Raw genomic sequence first — 27,976 nt, forward strand, 5'->3', positions numbered from 1 at the left:
CAAGGAAACAAGCATGGAAATGAGGACGCTGCAGAAATCCAGCGTGTAGGGAGCCAGAAAAAGTGCAGAGCTGAGGATGCTGGGGGGCTTCGAGTACCAAGGGGGAGAAACAAGGACCAGGTCAGAGGAAAGGATGCTGCTAAAGGCAATCTCCAAGGTGACTATTCTGGGGGTGAGGGGCCCCCAGCCTTCACTGGCTCTGGATACAGGGCCATGAACCAGGAACAAGCAGTGGCTTCTGCCCCCTGTCCTGAGATCAAGCCTCTCTTCAACCAGGGAGAACTCTTCCTGCTCAACAGTGGGGAGGGAGAGGATTTGGCCAGCCAGGGCACAGCCCCTGCAGGGAAGCACAAAGTGGGTATCAAACCATCTTCCTGGCAGGCCCGACCTAAACTCCAAAGAAGCCAACAAAGGGACAAAGGAGCAGATCCAGGCAAGGCCTCTGGCCTGACTCGACAGCTCCGGGACCCACAGTCCTTGGATGCTCCCGTGGGCCTGCCCTCTCCCAGCCCCTCTGTCTCACATGGCCAAGCCCTCCAAGCTGCCCCAGCTCTGGTGGATGTTCCCTCTGCCCTCACGATCCTGCCCAAGAGGCCAGTTCACAAGAAGAGCCAACAACTGCTCCTAGAGTCGCTTATGCGGCGGAAGATTGCACACCTGAAGTGGGGCTTCCCCCAGCAGATCCTAGAGTCCTATTTGCTCTTTAACTTCTTAGGACCATGCCCACTGCCCCTTGTTGGGCTGAGGCTCTCTGGGTTACACACATCCTGTGAGCTGCAGGGCCAGCAGGAAAAGTGTTGTGAGACCCATGGTTTGAGGCCAGGCCCTATGTCCCTAGAGAGGTCCTGGAGCGCTTGGTTCCCAGAAAGAAAAAGTGTAAAACTTCCCACACAGGCCAGAACCCTGGAGAAGCGTAGACCACACTGGTCAGAACCAATGGGCATTTCTACCCATCCTGAAAAGCCTAAGAGAGTCAGGCCACAAGGGGGCCCCAAAGAACCACAGGTTGTCCAGAAAGAGGCTCCTCCCAAGGCCAAGCTCACTGCTCCCAGGAACCCCAGACCTACTGCAGAATCTAGGAGCTGGTGTGGCCAAGAAAGGGTCCAAGAACCTTCCAGTGAGAACAGCAGGGGCAGGAAAATGATCAGGCCAGGGGTCTCCCAGATGGCAGAGAGGGCTCCCAGCAGAGTGAGGATCTCATACTCCAGGGCAGTCTACAACCACTGGAGGGAGGAGCACACATCTTGGGAGCTCTCCAGACTCAAATGTCAGCAGCCCACACACAGGAGAAGAGGAAGCCTGGAGCCTGAGGGCGGCAGAGGAGCTGGGCAGCAGCCTTCCTCCTGTTCCACAGACACCTTCAGCTTCAAAAGGAGTCTCCACTCTGCTGCAGCAAGGCTGAGCATGAGCCTTTTGAACAAGATCTCCTGGTCCCCACACCTGGCCAAGCCCCAGCACTTAGCTCCCAACCTGAGTGTGCAAGATCCTGATCCTACCCTGCTTCCCAAAGCTAGTGACCCCCATGTAAGGGAGGACAGCCTCAGAGTCCACGCTTCTTTGAAGAGGGACCTTCAGCCACCTGGTCACTGTGGTGCTGGGGCTGCTCTTCCCAAGACAGAAGAACTTGGGAAAATTGAGAACCCAAATGGTGCCCCACAGAATCCACCAGCCCCACAGAAGTTTGGTTTTATGAAGCATTTGAGGTGTTTTCTGCCCCAGCATGGCTTTAGAAAGTAGGCTGCGGGCCCAGAGTCTTCAAAACACGTCAGAGAAGGCATGAGAGAGTGGCCTGCTGACCCCCAAAGGGGGTGATAAAATAACCTCTAATAAAATTGGTTATTTGGGCCCTCTGGTTTCTGATTTCTTTGCCATATGTTATATAAGTGCCCTCTTTTGGAGTCTGGGATACTCTGAGTGGGACAGAAGCCATTTCTACTCTATGGTTTGTAGGCTTGGGGACTGTGGGTCAGTCCAATGTCATCTCCTAAACACCTCCCCTCCCTGGCTCCTCACAGTAGGGCTCACTGAAGTTTCTATCATGGTTCCATTCTGACCTATTCTGGGCTGATTGTGATTGAGGTGGGATGCTCAAACAGCCTCCACTGCCTGCAGAGGAGGGGTGGTGCTCTGCACTGGGCACTATTTTTCAGGTCACAAGGAAGGGACCTGATCACTGGGTATCTACCCTGCTGGGATTCTGACGCCCATGAGCAAGTTTCATGGAAAAATCATTTCCACCTCTTCTATTCTCAAGCACTGCCAACCAACTGCCAACAAGTAATTATACTTGTTGCTTTGCCTCATCCACCTGTGGGACATTCTGGAGCTAATTATTTGTTTCAATCAAGTCTGAAACTTCTTAGCCAAAGGGCATTATGTCTGATGATACCTCTGTAGACAGCCTCAGCCGGTGAAAACAGAGTCACAGAACCTAAACTAGTGAATGCGGGAGCTGGGAATTTAATTCATGTTTTCTCCTCCTCTCTCCTTTATCCTCTCTTTTTTCCTTTCTCTCCTTCTTTCTCTGCTTTCATTTACCTTTTCTAGTTTTCAATTCATTGTAAAACTCATACATGCTTATTTAAGGGAGTTTAGAAAATTCAGGAAAGGAAAAAACAATCCATAATCCCATCACCCAGTTAATGTTTTGATGTTTTTCTTCCTATGCATTGCTGTCCACAAGGTGTCCCCGTAGCAATTTGTGCCAACCCTTACCACAGCACTTATATTGTGGTAGGCAGCCTCTAAGAAGACTCCAATGCTCTCTGTCTCCTGGTATTCACGCCCTGTGTATTCCCCTCTCTTTGAGTGTAGGTTGAATCTAGTGACTCACTTCTAACAAACAGGATACAGCAGAAATAATGAAATGTCACTTCCAAGAACAGGTTACAAATACTGTAGCTTCCATCTTGGGCAGACTTCTTTCAACTCTCTTGTGTGCTCCCTGAAGGAAGCCATTCTCCAAGTTGTGAACTGCCTTATGGAAAGGTGCCTGTGGCAAGGAACTGAGGAGGCCATTGGACAACAGCCATCAAGAAAGTGAGGCCCTCAGTCCATTGGCCCTTGAGGAACTGAATTCTATCACTAATCATTTTTCAGCCCTAGTGAGTCTTCAGATAACTAAGATCTCATGAGAGACTTCGAGCCAGAGTCACCTAGCCGTCCTGGATTCCTGATACACAGAAACTATGCCGATTATAAATGTTTGTTGTTTTAAGCTGCTATATATTGGGGTGTGTTGGTTTTCTGTGGTTACTGAAATTACCACAAACTTGGTAGCTTAAAACAACTGAAATTTATTCTCTCAGTTCTGGAGGCCAGAAGTCTGAATGAAATCAAGATGTCAGCAGGGCTACATTGCCACCAAAGATTTTAGGGGGCAATCAGTTTTTGTCTCTTCCAGCTTCTAGTTGCTGCAGGCATTTGTTGGCTTGTGGCACCATACTTCAATCTCTGTCTCTGTGGTCACACTGCTTCCTCCTTTGCTCTGTGTGCCTCTTCTCAAGACACGTATCATTGGATCTAGGGCCCATGGGATACTCTGGATGATCTCCTCATTTCAAGATCCTTAATTTAATTACAACTGCAAAGATCCTTTAGAAAAAAGGTAACATCTACAGCCTCTGGGGATTTTGGATGTTATGTTGGTTTGCTCCAACTGCTATAACAAGATAGTACAACATTCTGGGTGGCTTAAACAACAGAAATTTGTTTTCTTATGGTTCTGGAGGCTGGAAGTCTAAGATCAATGTCCTGGCTAATTTGGTTTCTGGTGAGAGCTCTCCTCTTGGCTTAGAGATGGTTACCTTTTCACTATGTCTCACATGGGTTTTCCACAGTGCATGTACATAGACGGAGAGATGGATATTTCCCTCTTCCTCTTCTTATAAGGACTCCGATCCTACCCTTAAGACATCACTTAACTTTAGTTACCTCCTAAGGCCTTATCTCCAAATATAGTTGTAATAGAAAAGAACAAATTTGATTCCACATTAGATCTATTCCTTTGACTTTAAACCTGTGCTGTTTCCCATGCTGAGTCATGCTGATTCTGTACCTTTTGTAAAAGGATGTTGCCTAGAGCCTGAAACATACAGGATAGCCCATTCTCAAGGCTCTGATCTTCAAGGGTATAACACTTAACCATTTCTCATTAAAATGCTAAGGGTACAAAAAAATGCAGAAACATATAAAAAGTTGCAGAATAGAAAATAACATTTGTCTTGTTGGAGGTTTGCAGGAACAACACTACCTGACCTACATGGATAGCTGCAAGAACATAGGATTCCAACACCAAGAAGTTTACAACAACCAACCACATCCCCTCCCTTTTTCAGTATAAAAGGAGCCTGAATTCTGACTTGGGGGAAGATGGTTCTCCAGGACCTTAGTCTGCCATCTTCTTGGTATGCCAAACTTCTGGATAAAGTTGTTTTTCCTTGCCCTAACACCTTATCTCCCGATTTATTGGCCTGTCATGCAGCAAGCAGAATGAGTTTGGACTCAGTAACATAGTCACATTAAGGGTTAGGGCTTCAACATCTGAATTTGGGGGACACAACTGGGTCCACAGCAGACACGGAGATGTCTTTTTCAGGGTCACCATTCTATCCATTACAAGGATTATTATGCAGTAATAGATAACTAATACATCTATGCTCTATTATAATAATTTACTTGTCTGTCTCCTTGACTGGGCTTCTAGTTCCCCGAGGGCAAGGACTGTCTCTTGCTCACTTTTGGAATTCCCTAGCTCCTAGCATAGCTCCTGGCTCTAAATTCTGTCAAAAAGAATACACACTTTGTTGACATTAAAAACATATACATGGAATAATGCTTAATGATATAGAAGATGTACATGATATATTTTTCTGAGAAAAGCTTACACACCTTTGTATGTTGCTGTTGTAAAAAGGTATAGAAAAAGACTAGAAGATATATCAACATGTTATTTTTCTTTTATTTTCTTCATTGAACATGTATTACTGCTATAATGTAAGATGTGTTGAATGTTTGTTGCTTATTTATTTTATATACATATATATTTCTGCATATTTTGTACTTTTAGCATTTTAATGATATTTTTTCCATGTTAATATTTACTTTTCTCAACCATTACTTCGTAATACTCCGTTAAAAATAAGTCATCGTTTTCCAAATTATTTTGCCATGGAAAGCACTTTTCCCACTCAGTCACATTGCTTCTGAATGTAGGAAACACCTCTTGAACTTACCTCCTTCAACATTAACCAGTTGCTGAGCACTTTGGTGCTAAATAAATTCTTATAAGTTGACGGGTTGTTATTAATATATTTAACAATAAACTCTGCTTTCTTCAGTATTCCTTCTGTGCTTGCAAAGTCCCAAGTGCTGTGCAACCCTCTGTGAGAGGGTATCTTAAGAGGACTATATAAGAATCTTTGAGAGAAAGGTGTCACATAAATTTAAGATAATAGTGCTAACAGCTTTTGGATAAAAATCCCTTAAATCGTTTATTCAATTTTTTAATAGTAGAAATGGATTGCTTCCTTTCTTTCCTTTTTCAAGGCTAACGACATGGTCTTAATAACTGCTTTTCAGCCTTCGGTGTGGTGAAGACGAACTCCAGCAAGCTTTAAAAGCAAACAGCGTCGGATTTAATGGACACTTTCCACGGTCCCACGGTCCATCACCCGCCCTCAGGGGCAGCCGCTCGCGTGAGAGCAGCTGGTCCTCGGTCCGCGCAGGCGCATTACCGTCTCCCCGCGCGCCCGCGCAGAGCTCTTTCCAAGTGCGCTTGCGCAGAAACTGCGCGGGAAAAGGTGCCGCCGCGTTAGAACGCTGGTGGAGCGATGGCTGTGAGGGAGGCGGTGGCAGGACTTCCCGGGCCCGGGAGGGACGAAGAGGCGGCACTGCTGTTCGAGAAGGCCCATTACCGGCACGACTCGCGCTGGCTGCTGCCCGTGCCTCCACGCCTCTGCCTGGCCTGCGCTCTGGAGCTGCTGCCAGAGGCCGGCGTGTCGGTGCGAACTGGGCCCAGGCATTTTCCTCATCAACCGGGGCCGCCGCTCGCCGGACCAGCTCCTCTGAACCCAACGCACCTTCCCGGAAACTAAACCGGACCACCCGCCTGGTTAAATCTAGCCCCTAACCAGGCCAGCCTTTTTTACTGTGCCTCCTCAGCCTGTCTACCCAACAGGCCTTCCCGCTCCGGCCTGGGCATCCCCTTTTCAAACGAGGCCCTGCCCCTGGCTCAGTGCCTCAAGTGGGCCATCCCTGTCCTCACTTAATCGGGGGCTCCCAGGGCCCCTCAAAAATCTGGCACGCGTTCCCACCTTCCCTTCCGCTCTTCTCTCGGCTGCCCTGCCCTTTGCTGACCCTCTCCCATTTCTCCAGGATTTTACCTTAGCTCAGCCTGTGAGCCGGGCACATAGGCCCTGGGTGCTTCTCATTTCCTTAAGGTTTCTGAGTTTGCGAATGTGGCGGGGTGGGGGTGGGGTGCCTTGGGCTCTGTGGCGGCAGGAAGTTCGGTGGAAGTAACCCCTGGGAAGAAGCGGAAGCGGGGTGAGGGGAAGACCTTTTTGAGAGGCAGAGTGGACTGAAGCATGGGCTGCCTGCTCCCTCAGTGCCTACTCACCTGTGCAGTGAGTTTTTTTTGGCCCAGGAGGCCTCCAAGAAGAGTTGAGGGAGATCACTTTTCTTTGAGATTGACGGGAGGGGAATTCTTGCTGTAGGAGGGTAGGGGATGGGCTAGATCAGCGAGTCTCGTTTTTGCCCTCAGGATGGCTTTACACTTTTTAAAAGTGTTGAGGACTCCAAAGAGCTTTTGTTTATTTACTGTATTAGAAATAACAAAATTTTAAAATATTCATTTAAAAATCATAGAAAATCCATTACATGTTAACATAATTCTTTTTATTTTGGCAAAGTATATGTGAGGTAAAATTTACCATTTTAACCATTTTAAGTGTAGTTCTGTGGCATAAATAATTTTAAAACTAAAAATAACTATATTTTCTGAAACAGAAGATAGTGAAAGGAGTGTCTTTGTTTTACATTTTTCAAATCTCTTTAATGTCAGGCTTAATAGAGGACAGCTGGATTCTCATATATTTTTGCATTTTATCTGTTGTGACATCATGTCACGTAATCTTTGAAAAACTCTACACTTGTGAGAGAATAAGTGAAAAAGGCAAATAACATCTTAGTATTGTATGGAAATACTTTTGATCTCATGGATCCCCGTAAAGGGTTTTGGGCACCCTCAGGTCTGAAGACCATACTCTGAGAACAAGTGAGCTAGCTCACAACATCTGCAGTATCATTCAGGCTAGAGTTCTGAGGCTGCTATTCTTCAGATACAGGGATGAATAAGACAGGTAGGGGAGAAAATAAGAGAACACATTTACTGGTAATTTAGAAGGTGGACATACTTGTGATGAAGTGCTGTGTGGGATAAGGAGTGAAATTACGAAAGGTTTTTTTAGAGGAGGAAGCATTTGAATTACACTTGAGATGATGAGTGAGATTTGGACTGGAGGAGATCGGGGAGCTTGTCCCGGGAGGTAGGGATTAGCAAGGATGAATTTGAGTGAGGAATCAGAATTTGTTTGAAGGGAAGTTGAGGGAGGTGAGAGAGCCAGGTTGAGACTAGTTCCTTTAAGAGTTTGAATCCAAGCTAAGGAGCTTGGATTTAATCTATCAGGTGAAGGAATGTCATTGAGATTTTTTTGTGTAACTCATTTAAATCACTAGCTTAATGCATTATATGGGAGGAACTGGTGAAGGAGAAACTTGTAGCACAGGTTAGAGGCAATAAGATGCAACTTCCCCACCTTTTATTGAGTACACTTTTTCTAAGCTTCAGTTCTCACCAATTGAAGGGGTGATGTAGTCCGTTGTACCCATGTTCCCGTTCTGTCCTTGGTGCACACCCCTTTTTTGACCTAACTTTTGCTGCTGTCTTGAGCACTTTGCACAGCTATTATCCAGTTCCCTGTACAAGGAGGTAAAATGAGTGTGAAGATTGATGAAAGGAAGATTAATTGAATGGAAGGATGCATTTTTCTTCACCTACCTCAGTGAGGCTCGTGAAGGGTCCCCAGTATCACTCTCCCAGACTGTTGAAGTGGAAAGAGCACTGACCTTGGATAAGACCTGTTTGGAGACTTAGATATGAGTCCTAGGGAAGGTCTGAGCCTCAGTTTTCTCATCTCCAAATTGGTGATAGTAATACCTCTTTTTGCTTGCTTCAGCAACTCATTAGGCTTAAATGACCTAGTAGACAAGAGTGATTTGTAAACAGTAAAGTGCTATGTAAATATAGTGTACTAGGAACCTTAGCTGTTGTATAAACCTTTGAAAGCATGTATTCCAGTGTGTAAATGATGCCCTTTTCCATATTTCATAGTTTAGATGATCCCTTCAGTATTATCTTGTAATTATATTTGGAAATTATAATTGTTTGGGTTCAGAATAGCTGAGACTTAGTTGCTATTGAATATTTTTCTTCATCTGCCCCAAGTTGGTGCGCAAGAAGCATGTGCTGTCCTGCTTCCGAGATGCTCTCATGAGGCATGCTTCCCTGGTCATGCAGCTCGTGGCTCAGGATCAGAGAGTCTGTATCCACTTCATAAGCATGCTTTTCGGTGAGATTGAAAGGAAAACTTGGCATGAATTTTGCATGTATAACATGTACATTTGCTTTGGGGTCTTGGAGAACTCGTCTTGGAATGATAAGTTAGACTTTTTGCGATGTAACAGTTTAACTTATTAGCAAATTGTTTTGTCATAATGATTAAGAAATGATCCTTTTTCTAAGATGCATGATGCATTATATGATAACTAGCTTTACTACAGCTTAGAGGTTAGTAAAAGTGTGAAGCTGAATATGGGGAACGTGTGATCTTTCAAAAAGTTCAGTCTGTATGGTCTTTGAACAGGATTAAAAGTTTGATCTGAAGACTGTTGATCTGAGTGTGACCCTAATTGGGTTATTTCCATCCTGTACCTTAGTTTATTCATGTGTAAAATGAGATGGATTAAAAGGTCCCTTTTATTAATACAATTATAATGTCTTATGGAATGAGCCTTTTCAGGGAGGAAGGGAGCTAACTCGAACTGGGTGATTTTCTCTGCTAGAGGCTTTTCAGGCTTTTAACTGCCAGGACAGTATTTTAAGGGAGAGAGGATGATCCCCAAGGCTCGAGGATGTCATAATTAACAACAGGCAGAACTGGAATTTTACCCCAGGTCTGTTACAGACTCCAGAACACACAGTTTTTGTGCTATGCCACACTGACTATTTTTATCCTTTTAAAGCCAGAATGGGTTATTGAAAATCTGGGCATTTGGTGCTGAGGATAGAACTTAGCTGGGACATTGCTTAAAGCTGTTATTAGTCTTAGAATTCACAGTATGCCTTTGTGGGTTTGTTTCTCTTTTAACTATTAACCATCCCCCTCTTACCTCCTTCTGCTCCAAGGACTGTTACGCAATGTGGAGGATGGGAGTGTAACAGACCTCTGTATTGAAGGTAAGGCGAAACTGTGTGTAGTGTGTACCCAGCATTTGAAGCTGGGGATATTAGCCTGAGTTGAAGCTCTGATTATTTGAGACCTCGATGAAATGTTTCATTTTAGAGACAGATTAAGAAAACTCAATTAGTTGTCCATCATTAATTCTGCATTTCTTTCTTGGGCACCTACTCTGTGCCAAGTACTGTATCAGACACTAGGGATACATAGATGGATAAGACATAGTCCCTACGCTCTAAGAGTTTACATTCTGGAGGAGAGATTGGCTGGTAAATAACAAGAGCGGATTGAGTGCTGTTATAAAGACATGTATAAAACTCTGTTTTTATTACATTCATATTGGTTGGTTGGAAGTTGTTTGCACATAGGTGGTGATTAAAGCTATGGAAATGCGTGGGCTTACTTATAAAGAGCTCAAGAAGAAAGGCAAGTGCATTGGGATGAGAGGGTTCTTATAGAAAGAGCAAGAACTGTATCAGTTAGGGTCCAGTCAGGAAACAGCACTTAAATTATTTGAACAGAAAAAAAACTTCAAAGAATTGTTAACTAGGTAACTGAAGGCAAAAAGAGAAACAAGTTTTCACAGGGGTGGCAATTTGTGAAAACAGCTCCCACCCTTAGGGCTGGGGAAGAAAGGGAGAGGTTGGAATTATTAAAATTTACTAATTTGGAGGAAGGACTCCACATATGAAACTCAGACCTCTGAGGAGGGGATGTTGCTTGGCTGCTGCTGGGTCCATGACCATCCAGCTACACAGTTAGCAGCTGTAACGGCTAGCAGCTGTAACAGATCAGTCAATATGATCTGTATGTACATCTGACTATCTCTCAGTTTAGATAATGTGGACAACCAAATGTACCACTTTGAAGTTCTGACCACTGGCAGGGGTGGGGAGATTTCCCTTCACCATTTTCCTCAAGGCCACTCTTGAGTAGGGCTCTAATCTTAAAGCCTTCTGCTTCTGGTTGGTGCCAGCATAGCTTGCAGAACCCTCAACAGACCCCAGGAACTTCACTGAGATGGTGAGCACTAGATGGAGATTGCTAAGCCAGAGGGGGAAGGACTTGCTCCTTCCTCACTGTTCCTGTTTGCTTCCTGCCTTCTTCCTGTTTCTTTGAATGTTACCCTGGAATGCGTCTTTACCCTGAAAGTGGCAGAACCTTCCAGCAGCAGTAGCTGAATCTAATTTGTAGCTTTCCTCACACTTGCAGAGCCAGCCTCTTCTCCACCCCTCCTCAAAGACACCAGCAGAAGCATCATAAATGATTGTATAGAAGAGTGGGTTTGGGGTTGAGCGATAATAGTATTCACAATTTTTGGCACAGGAGCTAACTCATAATTCTGTTTTCTAGCATATGAAGTAGCAAAGTAGGAAAAAAGTAGAAATATAAAACAGTAGTTTTCAACCTTGGCTTCACAATAGACTTACCTGGGAAACTTAAAAAATATCCAAGAAGCTTATACTCTTTCTATAGAGATTCTGACTTAATTGGTCTGGGGTGGGACTTGGACATCAGTATTTGTTTTTAAAGCTTCCTAGATGACTCTGATGTGCAGTCTAGTTGTGAACCACTGATATAAAACAATGAAGAGTGGAGGAGACAGAAAAGACTAATGCCAACTAACACAAGCAAATGACTTTGATTAGAAGGGCTATGAAAAGTGAACTCTGGGCCAGGGTTTGTCTTCTAATTAGTAACGCTGTTGTGTCTGCTCAGTCCTTATCCAGCTTACAACTCAGCTGAAGTCAGAGCAGACTGTTCATTACCTGCTGGATGAGTGTCACAAAGAGGTCAGTAAGTAGCTGTGGGTTTTTGAGTACCCCTCAGAATCCTTAGATGTCAGAGCTGGGTCAACCCTTTGGATAACTGGGGAGATTGAAACCCAGAGAGGTAAAAGGACTTGCCTGAGGTCACCAGTTGGTGGCAGAGCCAGAGCTAGACCCTGGGTCTTCTGATCCTGTTCCAGTCTTCTTTGCAGCTTACTTCCTTCCCTTTTCAATCTCCCAAATGCTGCCTCCACGTGAGGATATCCATTTTTTGGCATAATCATCCCATGGCCATTCTCTATATCCTCCTAAATACAATACAGATTTTCTTGATGAATTTATTAAGGAAATATGTTTATTATGTCTTGGCTTAGTATTTTTATTTTTTGCACTGAAGGCATTTACTTTTATCATTAAGGTAAGCAGTGAGTAGATATGTTTAAACTGCTTCAATGCAGTCAAAGATATCAGTTAAACAAGCAGCCTTTTCATGTGTTTAGATTTAGGAATAATATCAGAATCACTTTTTCATTTTTTTGCAAAAGGGAGACAAATGTTCATCTTAACACCATCAAGAGCAACATTTTATTAGAAACAATGTTAAATTACCTTGTAACTATAATTCTGCATGTGATTAATATATCAGATTGAATTTTAATTATAGATATATCAATACTTATCATTATGATGATGCCACGTAACATTTTGAGCACTTTCTGTATGCTAGGCACTGTTTAGGTGCTTTACATGGAATATCTCATTCAGTCCTCCCAACGACCCTATGAAGTTGGTACTATTATTATTTCCCACTGGAAAAGGTAAGAATCTTACTTAAGGTGCTACAGCTAGTCAGTAGAAAAGATGAAATATATACTATTGACTCTTCTTGTAAAGCATCAGGCATAGTGCCTGACAAATAGAATGCTCATATTAATAGTAGCTATAATAATGATGATAATAATTTTTTTACAATGCACTAGAATTCCATCTCTGTGATGTTCCCAACTTTTCCCTCTCAGTTTTTGGCACCATAGGAGGGAAAATGTACTAATTTTAGTTTAGTTTAACAAACATGTACTCAGCTGGGTACTGAGGACTCTGAGAGGAATCTGACTCAGTCCCTTTCCTCTAGGGGAGATTGACACTTAGCTAAAGAGGCTAATTGATTGTGGTGAGAGACACACACAGTACAGGACTTGGTGTGGGTAGGGCAAGATGAATTTTGGTGGGTGATATGTCCTGAACCTAATTTATAGAGCGGAATGTTTTCACTTTCTGTAGCTGTGTAACATGCCCTCCATGCGAGGCAGCCTGGCCACCCTGACCCTTCTTGGCAAGTTGGTGGATGCCATCCCTGCTCTGGCAGACAAGCTTGTGATGGAGCATGGTAAGTGACCTGTGGGGAAGAGTTGCCACTACCTTTCACCTGCTTTGATCACATTTCTATCTAGTTGGTCTGTTCACGGTATACACCTGGGAAGTCATTACTTTCCTTCTCTAGGCTTTAGTTTCCCCATCTGCAAAATATGCTCTTTGTTGGCCAATTAAAAAAAGTATTTCTCAATTTTCGTCCTGGGCTATTTCTATTCATTATTTTAACACAAAAGAATTAAGTACTACCATGAGCCTTTACTTTTGGGCGGGAGGAGGAATTAATTCTGAAATATAGAAGCACTTTTGTCTATTAGTAAAATGCAAATAAATATCTCACAGAGGATTTATCCAAGGACAAATCACTTAACTTCTCTAAGTCTTGGTTTTCCCTTTTGGATAAGTTCCCAGAAATCATGTATTGTGGGGGATTATAGGGGCTTACCATCCCTGCCTCATTCAGGGCAATAGTTTGGAGTTTCATACAGCAGTTGACATTGTGAGGTTCCCCTGGCCCCTTGTTTTCTGGATAGGTGACCTGATGGGACATCTGTTGAGAGGTTTAGTGTACCCCAATGAGGGGGTGCAAGCTTCTGTCTGCTACCTCTATGGGAAGCTGTATTCCTCACCAGTTGCTGCTGAGATGCTTTGGGGCCATTTCCGGGAGAAGCTGTGTCCTCTCTTCCTTTCTACCATGGATGGTGCCCAGACAAAGGAGCTACAGATCAACTGCTTGGGTAAGACATGGGACTGGAGTGAAAAGAGAAAGCTTTTGAGGTTTTGCTTGAGGATTTGAGATATTAATTATCTAGTGGTGGAGAGGTCTGCTGCTTTGTAAAGGGTAGAAGCCGTGGGTTTTGGAGATAAGAGGCACAGACTGTGAAAGATGTCTAATGTTGATGTGGCATCTTAAGAACATTGCCTTTGGAAGGAGAAGAGGAAAGAAAGTGGGACAGCAATATTTTTGCTTCTGGTCTTTACTGCCTGCCCTTGTGCATCCTGTACTTGCTGCCAAGTTAATCTTCACATTGCACGACTCGCATCCTGTTAGTTTCCTATTTGGAAAGTCAGGTATGGCTCCCTCTGGCCTCCAAAGTGAAGTCTGTTTCTCGGCTTATTATTTGAGATTCAGTGTACTCTTTCAGCCTCTTCTGTTACTTCTGCACATAAATACACAAGATCTATCAAATGCTTTTGAGAAGGGAGCTTTCATATTTTGAATAGAGCAAATGGGCACTGTGATTGAGGACTGAGTGAGGGCCTTTTCTGGAGCAGGAATAACAGGGTGATGTATTATCTGTGGGAAGCAACAGTTTCTTCTCACAGTTTGGACCAAGAGCTCTGTTATGAACAGTTTGGCCACATATAGGGAGTGTTTATTCTGAGCCAGGCCCTATGCTGGGCTATGGGGTCATAAAGATGATCAAACCCAAGTTTCAATCTGAGGGAGTTCATAGTCCAGTGTGGAAGACGGGTGTAGACAATTAGAGTTCATTGTGGTGAGTGCCACTGTGGAGACTGCACTGAAAAAGGTAAGATTCTCTTCTACGTAGTACTAGAAGTCCTAGCCAGAACAATTAGGCAAGAAAAAGAGATAAAAGGCATCAGAATCAGAAAGGAAGAAGAAAGATTGTCTCTGTTTGCAGATAACATCATCTTATATATAGAAAACCCTAAAAACTCCACTAAAAAACTGTTAAAACTAATAAATTAATTCAGTAAAATTGTAGGATACAAAATCAGTTGTTTTTCTATATGCTAACAACAAACTATCTGAAAAAGAAATTAAGAAAACAATCCCATTTACAATAGCATGTAAAAGAATACAGTACTTAGGAATATCTATGGAGACATAAAGAAGTTTCTAGGGGATGTCTGAGGGGCTGCCTATTTGAGTGCCTGTGCTCCTCTTCCTTCACTTCCCAACCTGTTTTCTAGGTTTGCTGAGGCAGCTGCTGAAGTATGATCTCTTTGTGTCCATGATCATGAACAAGTCTGCACTGGCGGAAAGTACTGGGAGTGTTGAGGGGCCACCAGGAGAGACCTCACTGCCTTTGGTGCTCAAAAAGGTAGTTGTCTTGTGATTCCTGGTCTCTGGGTTCAATAACAAGGAAACCAGAGTGCCTCCTGGACCTTTTCTTCACCCACCACTCCTGCTATCTGGGATTTCCTAAGTGGCCAAAACAATGTGCTATTAGAAGACTGAAAGTTGTTTTTCTTTCAGTTATGAATCCTTATATTTGTATCTTCACCTTCGTATCTGTGTTGTCTGAGAATGAAGAATATGTGAGTGCTACCTCAGTTGTTTGAGGGATAAAACTTAAGCTTCTCAGCTTGGTACCTAGAGCCCTCTTTCTCTGGACCTGGCTTATCCCTTCAGCCTTACTTGCCTGTCCCTTCCACCCCACAGCCCAGTGCTCCAGCCATATGCAGCTTCTCCTTGGTCCTTCATATGCTAGGACGTCCTGTCTCTGTGCCTGTTCAGGTGCTCTTCCCCTTTGCCTTTAGTGTCTTTCCTCTCTTCTCTGTCTGATTTGGCCTTCAAGGCCTATAAGGGCTCCCATGTCACCTGGCTCCTTTAGGCAGAATGTGCCCCTCTGTCACAGCACTTACCTCGCCATATTGTGATTGATCAGCTGGGAGTTTTGGGCAAGACTTGAGTCTGGCTATCTCTTTCTGCAGTGCTCAGCATGGGGCTTGGCAGAGGTACTTATCCTCATCTGATAGCAGGGATATTGTTCATTGACCAGATAGTGGGACTCCTTCTGCAGAAGGGAGGAGGAGCCCTGGTCAGAAGTGGGAAAGGGAGACAACTGGGGATAAATAAGGTAGATATTAAAAAGCCAGAGCAAACTATTCCTCCTTGTCTCCCTGGGATGCCTCTGGAATGGTTCGTGCAGGGCCTATGAACTCTAAAGAGCAAGTCCTGTGTCTCTGAACCACAAAATCTCATATTGGGTTATTTTCTGTGTTCATTTCATTGCTGCCTTCCTGGAGTCCACAGTGGCATCCATGGTAAAACATTGATCCTAGGCTTAACAGGAGCACAAGATCTTGTGTCCTCACAGTGTGCCAAGGTGGCATGATGGTGGCAGGGACAGAGATTAAAGAGTGCTTCCCTAGGGGGAGAGAACTTTCTAGAGACAGGAATCTTGGTTTAGAGGTCCCATCCTCCATCCATATTGGGAAACTCTTCTTCCGTTGGCCATTTTGGATGATTAGTGTTTTATTTTCCTACAGGAACCAGCGAGGTTGGGACTAGGGTGAGGCAAGTGAGGTACTTGCCTTAGGTGCAAAATTTAAGGGGTACTAAAATATTCAGCAATCAGGATAAATAATATTTTAAAGCAATATTAAAAAAAACTGAAGTTAATGCAAAAAATTCATGATAAACAAAAATGTCAAAATTTTAAATAAAGATAAGACTGGTATGTATTCTTATACCTCCATTCTGGCATTTTTTTTTTTGTCAGAGTCTAATGCTATTCTTTCCTGCTTTTGGCTGATGACCAACTTATTCTCCCAAAATTCAGGTCCCTGGGAATATATTGTCAATGTTTGTGTTCCCGCTGTTTCAGAAGTTGATTAATTTATTTGGTCAAATACATACTGAGCACTAATGTGCTATGTCAGTCACTCACTGTTAGTCACTGGGAATATCATGGTATGTAAACAGGTGAGTTTCTTGCCCTTGCACAGTCTAATGGGGAAGGCAGATAATAGGCAAGTAAATGAACAAGCAAAGTAATTACAGATTTTGATAAGTGCTATAAAGGAAATAAAGAGGAGATGAGATAGTATTGGAGGAAGCCATCTACAGGTTGAGCTGTCAATCATAGCCTCTCTAAAGCGTTGACATTTAAGCTTTCGCTTGAAGAATTAAAGTAAACCAGTGTTCACTTTGAAGCTAAAAAAATAAATAAATAAAGTAAGCTAGTGATATGAAGAGTGGGCAGAAAAGCATTTCAGGCAGAGGGAACAAGTAAAGGCTGGAGGAAGGGAAATGCTTGATGTGTTCCAGAAACAGATGGAAGGCCAGTAGGATGGGAGAGTGGGTGGAGGTGAAGTGAAGTGGCCCAAGATGAGGCTAGGGATTAAGCAGGGAAGGTCATGCAAGTCCTGATAGGTCATGGTGAGTAATTAAGATCTTTTTAAAGATAGATTTTCATAATTAATTTTGTTTATGATGGAAAAAAGGATTGGAGTGTTTCTCAATACAATATGGGGCATGCATTTTAAACTAAGAATCATTGCTTTGCTTAATGGTTAAATATCATTTTTCTAAGGCACATTTTTTTCTTACATTTTAACAGCTCTGAAACTGGGAGACATTTTATCATCAATGGTGTATCAGTTTAATTATAGCTTTTTTTCTTTCTTAGTGGTACATAAAATAGTGGTTTGCATCAGTAATGGTTAGCATCAGGAGGCTTGTCTGAAACACATGTTATTTCCTATATAAAAGAGAACAAGTTAAAGATTAATATCTAGAAACTCCTTTATATACTAACAGAAAGGCTGTTTATGTGTCCACTTTTAAGTCTAACATGACTGAGATGAGTTTAAGCTTACAGACCTTAGATGCATCTCTATCAGATGTGTGTGACTTGGTCTTTTTCCTTTGAAGCTCTAAAATCAGGCACACTCTCCTTTGTCTTGTGTTATATGTTCTACCCGTCATTTTCCCCCAGAAGGCCAGTTTTTGCTACACTTAAAATCTGTGGTTGCAGTTAACTCTCCTTGATTTCTGAAAGTGCCTTAGCTTTGCTACTTACTAGCTGTGTTGCCTGGTGTAAGTAACAACCTCAGTGAGCTTTAATTCCTTCCTCTGAGTGCTGAGGCTCAGTGATTCAATAGGAAGACTCACAGGATTCAGTGTACAGTTATATTCATAGCTATGATTTATTACAGCAAAAGAATTGCAAAGCAAAAATCAGCAAAGATGAAAGGTATATGGGATAAAGTCTGGGGGAAAACCAGGCACAAGCTTCCAAGAGTCCCCTCCTAGTGGTGTCACACTGAATGCACTTCATTTCTCCAGCAGTGAATTGTGACAACATGTGTGAAATTTTGCTTGGGAGACTCTTTTAGAGTCGCCGTGCCCCAGGTTTTTGTTGGGAGCTAGCTGGTTACGTAGGTACCCTCTGCCTAGCACATACCAAAATTCCAGATTCCCAAGAAGAAAGCTGGTGTTCAGCATAAACTACACTGCTTGTGTAAATAGTTTAGTCACAGTGAGCCACTCTTACCAGTTCTGGGAGTGTTGGGAACCCTCCTGAAATTCAACTTCCCAAACCCACTCAGTGGCCAACCTGCAGGCAGGCCTTTCTAAGGATAACAGTCTTGGGCCTGCAATGTTAACTCTTTTCTGCATGTTCTGTGAAGTGAAGCTCATAGTAGAACCTTCCCCTGTTATGTCTTAGGCTTGTTGCGAACATTAAAACCAGATAAATGCTGTGAAAATACTTTTGTCAATGAAGGCCTGAGCCCTTCTTGGTGATGATTTTAGTGTTCTTTGAGTGCTATTGTGTTCTTTCATTTCTCACCTGTTGCTGTTCATGGAGACTCCTTTCCATAATCCATAACTGTTCTCCCTGAGCACCATCCTTGTGCCTGTTCAATAGTGTAGGAGGGATTCAGAGACAAACCAGGCTCCTGCCCTGAGGCACTCAGGCCACTTCCCTCTGGTCCTGTCAGTGTTGTGACTGTGGTACATCTTGCTGCCTGTTTCTCCAGCTTCTCCTCTCCAGAGATGAGACTCTGCAGGTGGCCAGTGCCCACTGTATAACTGCAGTACTGGTCCACTCACCAGCAAAGCATGCACCGGCCTTCATCCATGCTGACATCCCAGGTAGGAGGCCCTTTCTAACTTTCTCCTCTGAGGACCCCAGAATTCTGACTAAGACCCTTGAGTTGCAGCAGCAGCAGTCCTGTTGAGGGTTCTTTGATATGCATACTAGGGGGGTGGGTTGGTGGCAGGTTCATTGTACATGACAGACTCTAGGAAGCAGGCCTGTAAGTCTGAATCCTCCTGCTATGGATTTCTAATTTGACCTTGAGCAATTTATTACTGATCTTTGTCATTAATTTGACCATCAAGGAACAAACACCTAATGTGGGGTGGTGGAAAGACCTGTGGACTAGGGAGGTAAAATGAATTAATGTTTCTTGAAGTCTCATAATGAGCCAGGAAATATGCCCTGAGATGCATTGTAAATGTTGCCACATTTAGGTCCTCATCTTTACTATGTTTTTCATCTTTGCTATTTTATGAATAAGATAATAGAAGATCAGAGAAAGGAAATAACTGGTTTAAATTGACAAGGCTAGTTTTTGGCAGAGAAGGGATACAAAATCAAAGCTCTTTGGCTCTCAGAATTCTTTTCTCTGCATCATGCTGTTACCCATCCTGAGATTAGGGGATCTGAGTTCCAGTCCCACCTCTACCACCAACCATACCTCTCTCTGGGTCTCAGTTTCCCCATAGGTTAAAAAGATGAGATTAGATCATAAGCCTGAAGATATTTTCCAGGTTTATCTGTGAATTAATGGTCATGTCTCATGGAGAGGGTGTGTGAAAAGATGAAGTGACAGGTGTGAGATGCTGAATAAATCTAAGGCCCTAGCTTTAGTTAAGGGATCATGATCACATAGCTGTCATTGATTGTTTTCTTTCCCTCTCCCTGGCCAGAGTTCCTCTTTGAGCATCTTTCCTCTTCCAGTGAAGTACTTGTCTGGTCTAGCTACAACTGCTTGATACTCCTGGCAGAAGAGCCACTCTTCTTTTCCAAGTGCCACACGGTGTACGGTTGGTAGTGTGGGTCCTTGACTAGCTCTGGCATTGGTGGATGGCTCTTTGGAGTTAAGTAGCTGCAACAGTGATGGGGGGCTAACCTGCACCTTGGAGGGGGCTGCTGGTCTGGTCATTTCCATCAGTCCAAACTCATTACCAGATTCCACTTGCAAGCAGTGATGTCCAAACAGTTCTGCTCTTCACTGATTAGCAAAAGTATATATGTTTAGCAAGAGAAAGGCACTCCTATTGGCCACTAAATGAATCCCTGTTGCACCTTAAGAACAACTTTACTCAGCCTTGGAGTCAATCTTTTCCTGTGCCCCAGATATCTATCCATCTAGATAGTCCCCAAGTTTTGCTGATTCACCCTTCCAAATGTTTTTGACACTGTTCTTCCTTCCTGGTGATACCTTCCTTGTCTGAGACTTTTTATTTCACATCTAGGTTTTTAGATTGGGCACATTCAGTCATTCTTTTATATTCTGGGTTCCTATTCTATGTCAGGCACCAGGCTGGGACCTGGAGGTTTAGAGATACATATAACAGGGTCCCTGTCCTCTGGAAGGGGAGAGAGATATAAATAAGCTGACTAGGGCTCTGCTAGAGGGGAAGTATGAGAGGTATAGGAGCTCAGGGGAGGCTTATATCTCTGCCTGAGTGAATCAGGGAAAGGCTTCCTGGAGGAGTGGAGGTCCAGCCTGATTCTTTGAGGAAGAATAGGAGTGTGTCTAGCAGAGAAGGTGCAGCTCAGTCAGTAGGCATTGACTAAATACTTTGAATACCAAGGCCTGTGCTATGGCTTGTGCTGGGTTTGGGGAGACAGAGATGAATCAGATAAGTGCCTACCCTCAAAGATTTCACAGTCCCGTCCCGTCAGCCTAACTTTGTCAGGACCTCTCCATGAGGGCTGCCAGCAAAATGTGCTGTTCAGAGCCCTCACCTCTCCTGGGAAGGCAGTGAAGAAACTACCAAACACTAATCCTGGCCTCTGCTATGTCACTGAGGTAGGGATTGAGTCGGTGGTGAGGAGCCTACAGGGAAGCCTGAGGATGAACAACACTGATCTGCACAAGCAGGGCCTGCTGCTCTTTGCTGAGATCCTGACTCGGTGAGCAAAGTGGAGGAGCATCAGGCCTGTAGGGCCAGACTGGAGAAGGAAAGAAGTGAAGTATTTATTCCTGGTGGGGTCAGTGATAGGAGTCCACACACTCATTCTTCATTTACAATCTCTCAGGCAGCCAGAGGAGATCAAGCTGTTCACAAGCTCAGCCATGTGCAGAGATGCTGGCCGTGCTCTCCAAGAGGCAGTAAGCAGCCCTGTGCTGGAGGTGGCGGCTGAGGCAGTGAAGGCCACCTCCGCCTTTCTGAGGTAAGAGACCCAGACAGGCTGAACTTCCCATCTCTGCACGAACTTGAAGGCTTGTCAAAGCCAGAGCAGCTTACAGGGAATACTTGTTCTTTAGGTCAGCGAAATTTTGTTGAATTTTGTCTTTCTGCTCTTTCTGGAACTGCCATTCAGATATTGGGCATCGTGGATTGGTCATCTAATTTTCTTTGTTTTCTGACAGTTTTTCATCTTTTTGTCATTATGTACTAGATTCTGGGAGATTTTATTGACTTTATCTTTTAACCCTACTATTGAGTGTTTTGTTTCTACTTTCGTATTTTTAATTTGAAAGAGTTCTTTCCAATTCTCTGTACTTTTTAAAATAGGATTTTATTCTGTATTTATTTTGTGGATGTAATTTTTTAAAACTCAGTCATTTGTTTTATTTTATTTTATTTTATTTTTAGTGAAGTATAGTCAGTTATAATGTATCAGTTTCTGGTATACCGCATAATGTCCCAGTCATGCATATATATACATATATTCATTTTCATGTTCTTTTTCATTAAAGAAAAATACGGAACGCTTCACAAATTTGCGTGTCATCCTTGCGCAGGGGCCATGCCAATCTTTGCTGTATCATTCCAATTTTAGCATATGTGCTGCTGAAGCAAGCACCATTTGTTTTAATCAAGACTTTTCCCCCCACTTCCTTTCCTACTAATTTTTCCTTCTGCCTGAAATCCTCTTCCCTTGAATCTTTGCACAACTGGCCTCTTCCCATCACTCAGGTCTCGTTCAGAGCATCCTTCCCTTACTGACCCATTTGACTATTATAGCACCTGCCAAACACTTGACAGCTCTTGTTTATTCATTTGTTTTGTGTCTCCCCTGCTATATAATGTAACTTCTAAGAGATCAGGGACCATGTCAGTTTACTGACTGCTATTCGCCTCACTCCTAATAGATAGTCAGTATATGAATGATGGATGTTAAAGTGGATGGTGAGACTGAGAGATCCTAGGGTCAAGATGGGAACACATTCCTTAGTAAGAGCTTGATATCTTGAAAAGACTAGTGGAAGAGACCTATATTTATTTGTTTATTTATATAGGAAGTTTTACTTTGTTTCCGTGTTTTCCCTTTAAGAAATCCAACAAAGTAATATATTTAAATGATAAAAAGTAAAATATGCTGAAGGTTTATAATGAAAAGGAACAGCCCCCTGTCCTTACTTCCTAAAGGAAACTAATTTTAACTCATTTTGGTTTTAGTTCTGGTGATTTATCTCCCTAAATCTAAATAATGTGCTTGTAATGCTATTTCTTTATTTGTCAATTTAGGACATTATTCATGACTCACCAGTAAGAAAGATCAAGACTTACCTCACATTATTTTGCCTTCTCTACATTTCCTTGGCATTTTTGCTAGTTAATATTTTATATCTTCAAACTTTTAAATGATATACTTTAAACTTGTATTTCTTGTTCCCTCAGCTTGAAGCAGCATCTCTTGACTGCCTACTTGGTTAGCTGAGTATATTGGCACTCCCGCTCTTCCTTTCCCTTCTCCTCCCTACCTTCTACTACTCCATGTCAGCTGTACCTATGATTTTTGTATTGTACCTTTAATTTATGCTGTAAAGGTCATTCACATTAATAGTCTCTTCTGTAACCATATTTAAGTCTTTGTCATTTGACTCTAGATTGCTTCTAAAAATTGAAACCAAACATAGCATTTACATTATAATGGCTTCAGTTGGTCTTTTTCCCCCTTTGTCCTTTCCTGGATTTGAATCTCTAAATCTGGGGCATGAACCCCTACAAGGGTGAGATGAGTAAACCAACAGGGTAACAAAGGCATAGAGAAGAGCAAGAGTCAATCAGAAGTTCCCATGCAGAGCTGGAAGTCTCCTAGGAGGTTGGTGTTATGGGGGACTGGTACCACCTTTCAAGCAGGAGGTTGTATTTGAGCTGTGCTGTGAGGGATGAAAGTTTTAGATTTGTGGAAGGATCAGAGTTGGCCAAAACATGTGGGCAAGAAAGATTAGGGATTACTGAGGGTACAGTAGCCAGTCTGGCTAACAGGTTGTATGAAGGGGAATAGTACATGAAGAAGCCAGAAAGCTGATTGGGTCAGAGTTGTGGAGAGTAATAGGTAGTGGGCTGATTATTATCCTTAGATGATTTTACTTTTGACTTTAATTTCCCAGACTGTTTACTGAGGTGGTCCCTCTGAGGTGGAGTGGTTCAGATGGTCTCTGGGAAGGAGGAATGAGGAGTGAGAACTGTTGAAAGAATTTAAAGATGACCAAACCAGGCTTGACAATCAGTGTAGGATAGAAAGTTAGAACTTCCAGAGATGAAGAGGGAAAGGGGAAATCAAGCCTTCATTTTATACAGTTAACTGAGCACCTATTAGTAGGCCCAACAGATTGCTCTCAGTGTTAAAAAAAAAAAAAAAGGAGGCCCAGAGATGAGGGTTAACATAGGTTTCTCCTTAGTTACCGCACTAGATTGAAATAGCTTCCCTCTAAAATTCATGCCCACCCATAACCTGTGAATATGACCTTATTTGGAAATATGGCCTTTGTAGTTACAGCTGAATTAAGATGTGTATGGGCCCCTAAATCCCGTGGCTGGAGCTCTTATAAGGGAAAGGGGGATTTGGACACAGATATACACTGAGGACCATGTGAAGAAGCAGGCAGAAATTGAAATGATGCAGCTATAAGCCAAGGAATGACAAGGATTGCCCACAACCACTGGAAGCTGAGAGGCAAGGCAGGATTCCTCCCTAGAGTCTTTGGAGGGAGCCAACACCTCGGTTTCAGACTTCTAGCCCCTAGAACTATGTGGGAATAAATTTCTGATATTTTAAGCCACACAGTTTGTGGTAATTTATCATAGCATCCCTAGGAAATCAATACAGCTAAATTATACCCTGTCAAATAGTCATTCATGTAACATCTTTTTTATTTAGCATCAATTTACAATGCATCTACCTCTGTTTAGGTGAAGTGAAAAGGCAGAACTGTTACCTGGCCTCTTGGAGCTCACAATTAGACTCGTCAATGACTCTTGTCTCCTCTGAGTCTATAGAATATGAGAGTTCAGGTGGACCCTAAGTGTTACTTTCCACATTTACCCCACGCTCAAAATGATTGACTCTCCAAAAGTAATTTCCAGTCTTTGCTTATAATCTCCAGGAATAGGGAACTCACTTCTTCCTAGATAGTCCCCTCTACCTTTATAGAGTCTTGACTCTCAGAAAGTTCTTCCTTATATTCCTGAAATAAAATCTGGGTCCTGATAACATTTACCTATTGAACTTGGTTTTCCTCATCAAGGTAACAGAGAGCAAATTTGATCTGTCTTCACCAAGAGAGCTTATCACTTATTTGACATCATTGGCCATAGACATCTCTTGATGCACCTCCAGTTCTAGATAGTGCTTCTTTCACCAGGAGGCCTTCTCAGTGAGAAAACCCTCTGTATCCTTAATAACAATAATAATATACATAGATGTCATTTATAAGGACTTACTATCTAGTAAGCATCATGCTGAGTGTTTGACATATATCATCCAATTTGATCCTTAGAATAATACTGTAAGGAGAGTACTGTTAACTTTCACTTAATAGATGAGGAAACTGAAATCTGGAGAGGATAGGGAATGTGCACAGTCATGCAGCTAGATAAGTGTTACAGCAAGGATTTTTATCAGATCAGATTCTGGACCCATGTTCTGATTCTCCACATGCCCCATATCAGCTGAGAACCTGAGGGTATCTTAGAGTACCCTTACCCCACAGTAAGCCTTCCTTTGTCTCTCTGGATGCAGGAAGGACCATCAGAGTGCTCTGCCTGTGCTGTACAAGGAACTACAGGCCTTGCTCGAAGCCATGCTGAGCCGGTGTGCAGATCTTTCCCAGATCCCATTGAACTGGAGGCCCCTGGTCAGTGCACTGCAGCCTGCTTCTTCTGGAGAGCATGCTGTAATGTGTCTTTAGAAGATAATTAGTACATTGAATTACCTTTATATGCTACTTTATAGCTTTTTCTCATGCACACATACCTATAATGAGATGTTAATTTTTTTTCCTAACTGCAGAGCTGTGAGGCTTAATAATTGTTATCCTTATTAGGAAACTGAAGTGACAGGGATTAAATAATTTTTCTCTAAGGTCCAAAATTAGCAAGTTTGGATAGTAAATCCCAGGGTGTTTGGACCCAAGCATACTACACACTTAGTCTTTCATATCATCCAAGCAGGTATGGTAAACATGCTCACTAAATTATTTAAGGCTGGATTCACTAGAACATTAGAATCTGGCCAATGTGTAGTGTGCCAGAATTGTTAGCTTTTAATGGTCCATGGACTTAAAATATCAGAAAAGATACTGTTAATGTGAGTGCTGATTATGTTTTTCAAGATTAACTTTGGAAACTAAGCTCTTCACACCTGATGGGGTAGGGATTTTTGTGTGTTTTGGAGCAACTAACATGGACATTACAACCAGTTAGGCTAATGTCTACCAGCTTGTGACAGCTTTCTGCATATAATAGGACAAAAACCACTCCTATGGTTCACAGGAGGCAGGTAGCTCATATTCTACCTTCCACTATTTTTTAAAGGAGGTATTAGATGGCTATATTTGTGAGGATATACCTAGGATCTCCTGGAAAGTGTTAGGTGTTTGGGAATGGCAGACTCCAGTGTGAGAGGAAGAGGTCTGTAGTCCTCTAAGCAAAGACTGGGACACACAGTAAGTACTTGACCAATAATTTCCTCTATTTCCTTCTCACCTCAGGGCCATGCCTCCAGTAGAGATTCGGAGAAGGCCATTCTTGGAAGGGGAAAGTTCCTCCTGAGCACTCTGGAGGGATTTAGAAATGCCTGCAGGTGAGGGGCCTCTGTGGTCTGCGGTGGTAGCAGTATGGAAGATGAGGGTAAAAAGGAGTCAGACAAAGGACAAAGTTTTGGAAGCAACACTTGATCTCTGATGCTTTGCTGCATAGGGAGAGGACTTCGGCTGGGGTGGAGGTTGGGCATGTGTTTGGGGTGTGGAGGGGGTGTATGGAGGAGGTGTGAGGACAAGTAGCTAGAGTAGGAGATTTCTAAAGTTTCCCTCCTGGTGAAGCTTTCATTACTGTGTGACAAGGTTGTATCTCATTTAGCTTTGTTTCTCTTCTCAGATAACCTAGCCCTTTAGGTGTTCACTGAGAGCTTGTTTGATAAATTCAGTTCACGTTAACAAATGTATCTCCTGTGTGCCAGGCCTGGTGGTAGACAGTGGGAGTAAAAAGATAAATCAGATTAGCTCCTGCCCAAAAGGAGCTTACAGTCTCTTGCGGAAGAGAGTTTTGTTTACATATGTGGAATTCATTAGGTTGTCACAAATCTGGGGAATGCATTATGGGTAGAGAGAGCATCATATGTAAAGGCAGAGATGTGAAACAGCAAACAGCGTGGGATGCTCAGAGAAGTACATGTAGTAGGGTGGAAGAGTCATGTATTATGGGAGAGAGAGGGTAGGGAGCACGAAGCTGGAGAGGTAGCCAAAGACCAGGTTCTCCCTCACTGAGACCTCTTGAATTTTTCCTAGACCTACTGATAGGGATACTTCCCCTAGACTCTGAGCTCGGGTATCCCCCTGGGAGGATGCTTTTAACCTTTATGTTGCATTGGTAGTAGTAGATACACTCACACATTGATTTCTCAGGTTGGCTGTGGAATTCCAGAGTGAGCCTTCAGCCCAGGAGAATCCATTCACAGCTCCCAATGCTGAGAAAGAAGACACCTTGGAGGCCTTCTCAGAATTTCTTCTCAGTGCCTGTGACTCCCTGTGTATCCCCATGGTGCTGGTAGGTTCCCCTGAGCCATCGACAGCATGAAGCTTGGGGAGGAGAAGAATGTGAGAGCAAACCAGGCTGAGAGGCACAAGGCAGTGAGTCAACTACTCAACTGGACCTCCTGAGGGTCTCAGCAGTGTTGTTCTTGTGGCCACTTTTCCTTTGGTTTTAAAATTGTAGCATAGTGTTTTATTCTAAAACTAATAGATGCCACTTAAGAAAAATTAGAAAGCAGTAATAATAATCTAATAAATAGGTAATGTTTATGAAGTGCTAAATGCCTTATATTTGTAACTTAATTTGATCCTCCAATGATGCTGTGAAATAGGTCCTGTAATTTCCCCCAACTTAAAGATGAGGCTGTCATGTTTCTATAGTTATAAAGCAAGTACATGACAGTGCTGAGATTTGAACCCATGTGTTTTTCTGCCTAGTAATGAGCAGCAGGAATATCTGTGATTTAGACGTAAGTAAGGAACACATGTGACTTCTGTAAAATGAGACATGGCCACTGTGAAGAGAGACCTAGTTTTGATCTGACTTGAGATGGAGGTGGTAGGAGGAGCAGGATCTAGGGCAGCTGACTTCCCAGATGACCTTAGGTGAGTCCTGTCCTGTTTGAGGTTTGGACATCCTGTGAGCCAGCGAAGAGCCTATTAGTTGGGAAAGGATAGCTCGAAAACACCCACTGGGAACAGTAGGTGGCAGCAGGGAAGCATTTTCTGGTTCTAACGGAAGAGAGCCTCTTTGCCTTGAAGAAGTCTTTAAGCCAGCACGCGAGGGTCTTCAGGTGGGCAACTGTCAGGACATGGGTTGCAGCCCTGGTTGGCGTGCACCAGCATTAACACTTGGGCAATTCACATTAGTTTCCTCATCTGCTCTCCCTTCCTCTTAGATTTATGAAGTGTTAGAGCTATATCTGGAACCAGGTATAGAGTTACTGTATTATTCTTTCTTTCAACTTTTCTATATTTTACACATTTTCTTTAATGAGCATCTATTACTTTTTTAATTAAAAAAAAGTTGCCTTAAAAACCAAATGAAAGATATCTATAAGAACCGTGTCCCTGAGGCACCGGCTGTTTACATATAGGGAAGACATACAGTGAGAGGGGAGGGGGTGACTGACCCAAGGGCACACAGCAACTTTGTGCAGAGCTTTAAATAGAGCCCAAGTTTCTCTATTAATCCAGAGCTCTGTTTACCACATCAGGCTGCCTCATGATTCTGTTCAAAGGTCACATGAAAAATAAATGTGAAGGCAGTTTGTGAACTATATTATTGTATGTTAGAAACGTGAGTGTCACTTCGGCATTACGTTTAGAAAGTGTCTTTTACACATC

The 27,976-nt window shown here is 43.0% G+C and overlaps 2 protein-coding genes and 1 non-coding gene across 3 annotated transcripts in view; 2 read left to right on the plus strand and 1 right to left on the minus strand.

Moving 5' to 3' along the window:
- Positions 1 to 34: 34 nt before the first annotated feature.
- LOC102521352 lies at positions 35 to 3,043 on the plus strand. The gene is made up of 3 exons (XM_032493862.1): positions 35 to 1,117; positions 1,394 to 1,524; positions 2,951 to 3,043. Exons 1-3 carry the CDS (start codon positions 214 to 216, stop codon positions 3,041 to 3,043), a joined length of 1,128 nt encoding a protein of 375 aa, XP_032349753.1. The 5' UTR covers positions 35 to 213.
- Positions 3,044 to 5,798: 2,755 nt separating this feature from the next.
- MEI1 (meiotic double-stranded break formation protein 1) overlaps positions 5,799 to 27,976 on the plus strand; it is a 58,589-nt gene continuing 36,411 nt past the window's right edge. The window contains exons 1-14 of the mRNA XM_006174698.2: positions 5,799 to 6,002; positions 8,504 to 8,627; positions 9,464 to 9,514; positions 11,235 to 11,308; positions 12,566 to 12,671; positions 13,189 to 13,392; positions 14,594 to 14,724; positions 18,392 to 18,506; positions 19,347 to 19,463; positions 20,460 to 20,559; positions 20,686 to 20,820; positions 24,622 to 24,736; positions 25,592 to 25,683; positions 26,504 to 26,645. Coding sequence (XP_006174760.1) covers positions 5,832 to 6,002; positions 8,504 to 8,627; positions 9,464 to 9,514; positions 11,235 to 11,308; positions 12,566 to 12,671; positions 13,189 to 13,392; positions 14,594 to 14,724; positions 18,392 to 18,506; positions 19,347 to 19,463; positions 20,460 to 20,559; positions 20,686 to 20,820; positions 24,622 to 24,736; positions 25,592 to 25,683; positions 26,504 to 26,645 — 1,677 coding nt within the window. The 5' untranslated portion in view covers positions 5,799 to 5,831. The remainder of the gene's footprint in view (positions 6,003 to 8,503; positions 8,628 to 9,463; positions 9,515 to 11,234; positions 11,309 to 12,565; positions 12,672 to 13,188; positions 13,393 to 14,593; positions 14,725 to 18,391; positions 18,507 to 19,346; positions 19,464 to 20,459; positions 20,560 to 20,685; positions 20,821 to 24,621; positions 24,737 to 25,591; positions 25,684 to 26,503; positions 26,646 to 27,976) is intronic.
- LOC116667858 lies at positions 21,350 to 21,456 on the minus strand. The gene has a single exon (XR_004324912.1). It is a non-coding gene; the product is annotated as a U6 spliceosomal RNA (small nuclear RNA).

Source organism: Camelus ferus, chromosome 12 (assembly GCF_009834535.1).
Source record: "Camelus ferus isolate YT-003-E chromosome 12, BCGSAC_Cfer_1.0, whole genome shotgun sequence".
Lineage (NCBI taxonomy): Eukaryota > Metazoa > Chordata > Mammalia > Artiodactyla > Camelidae > Camelus > Camelus ferus.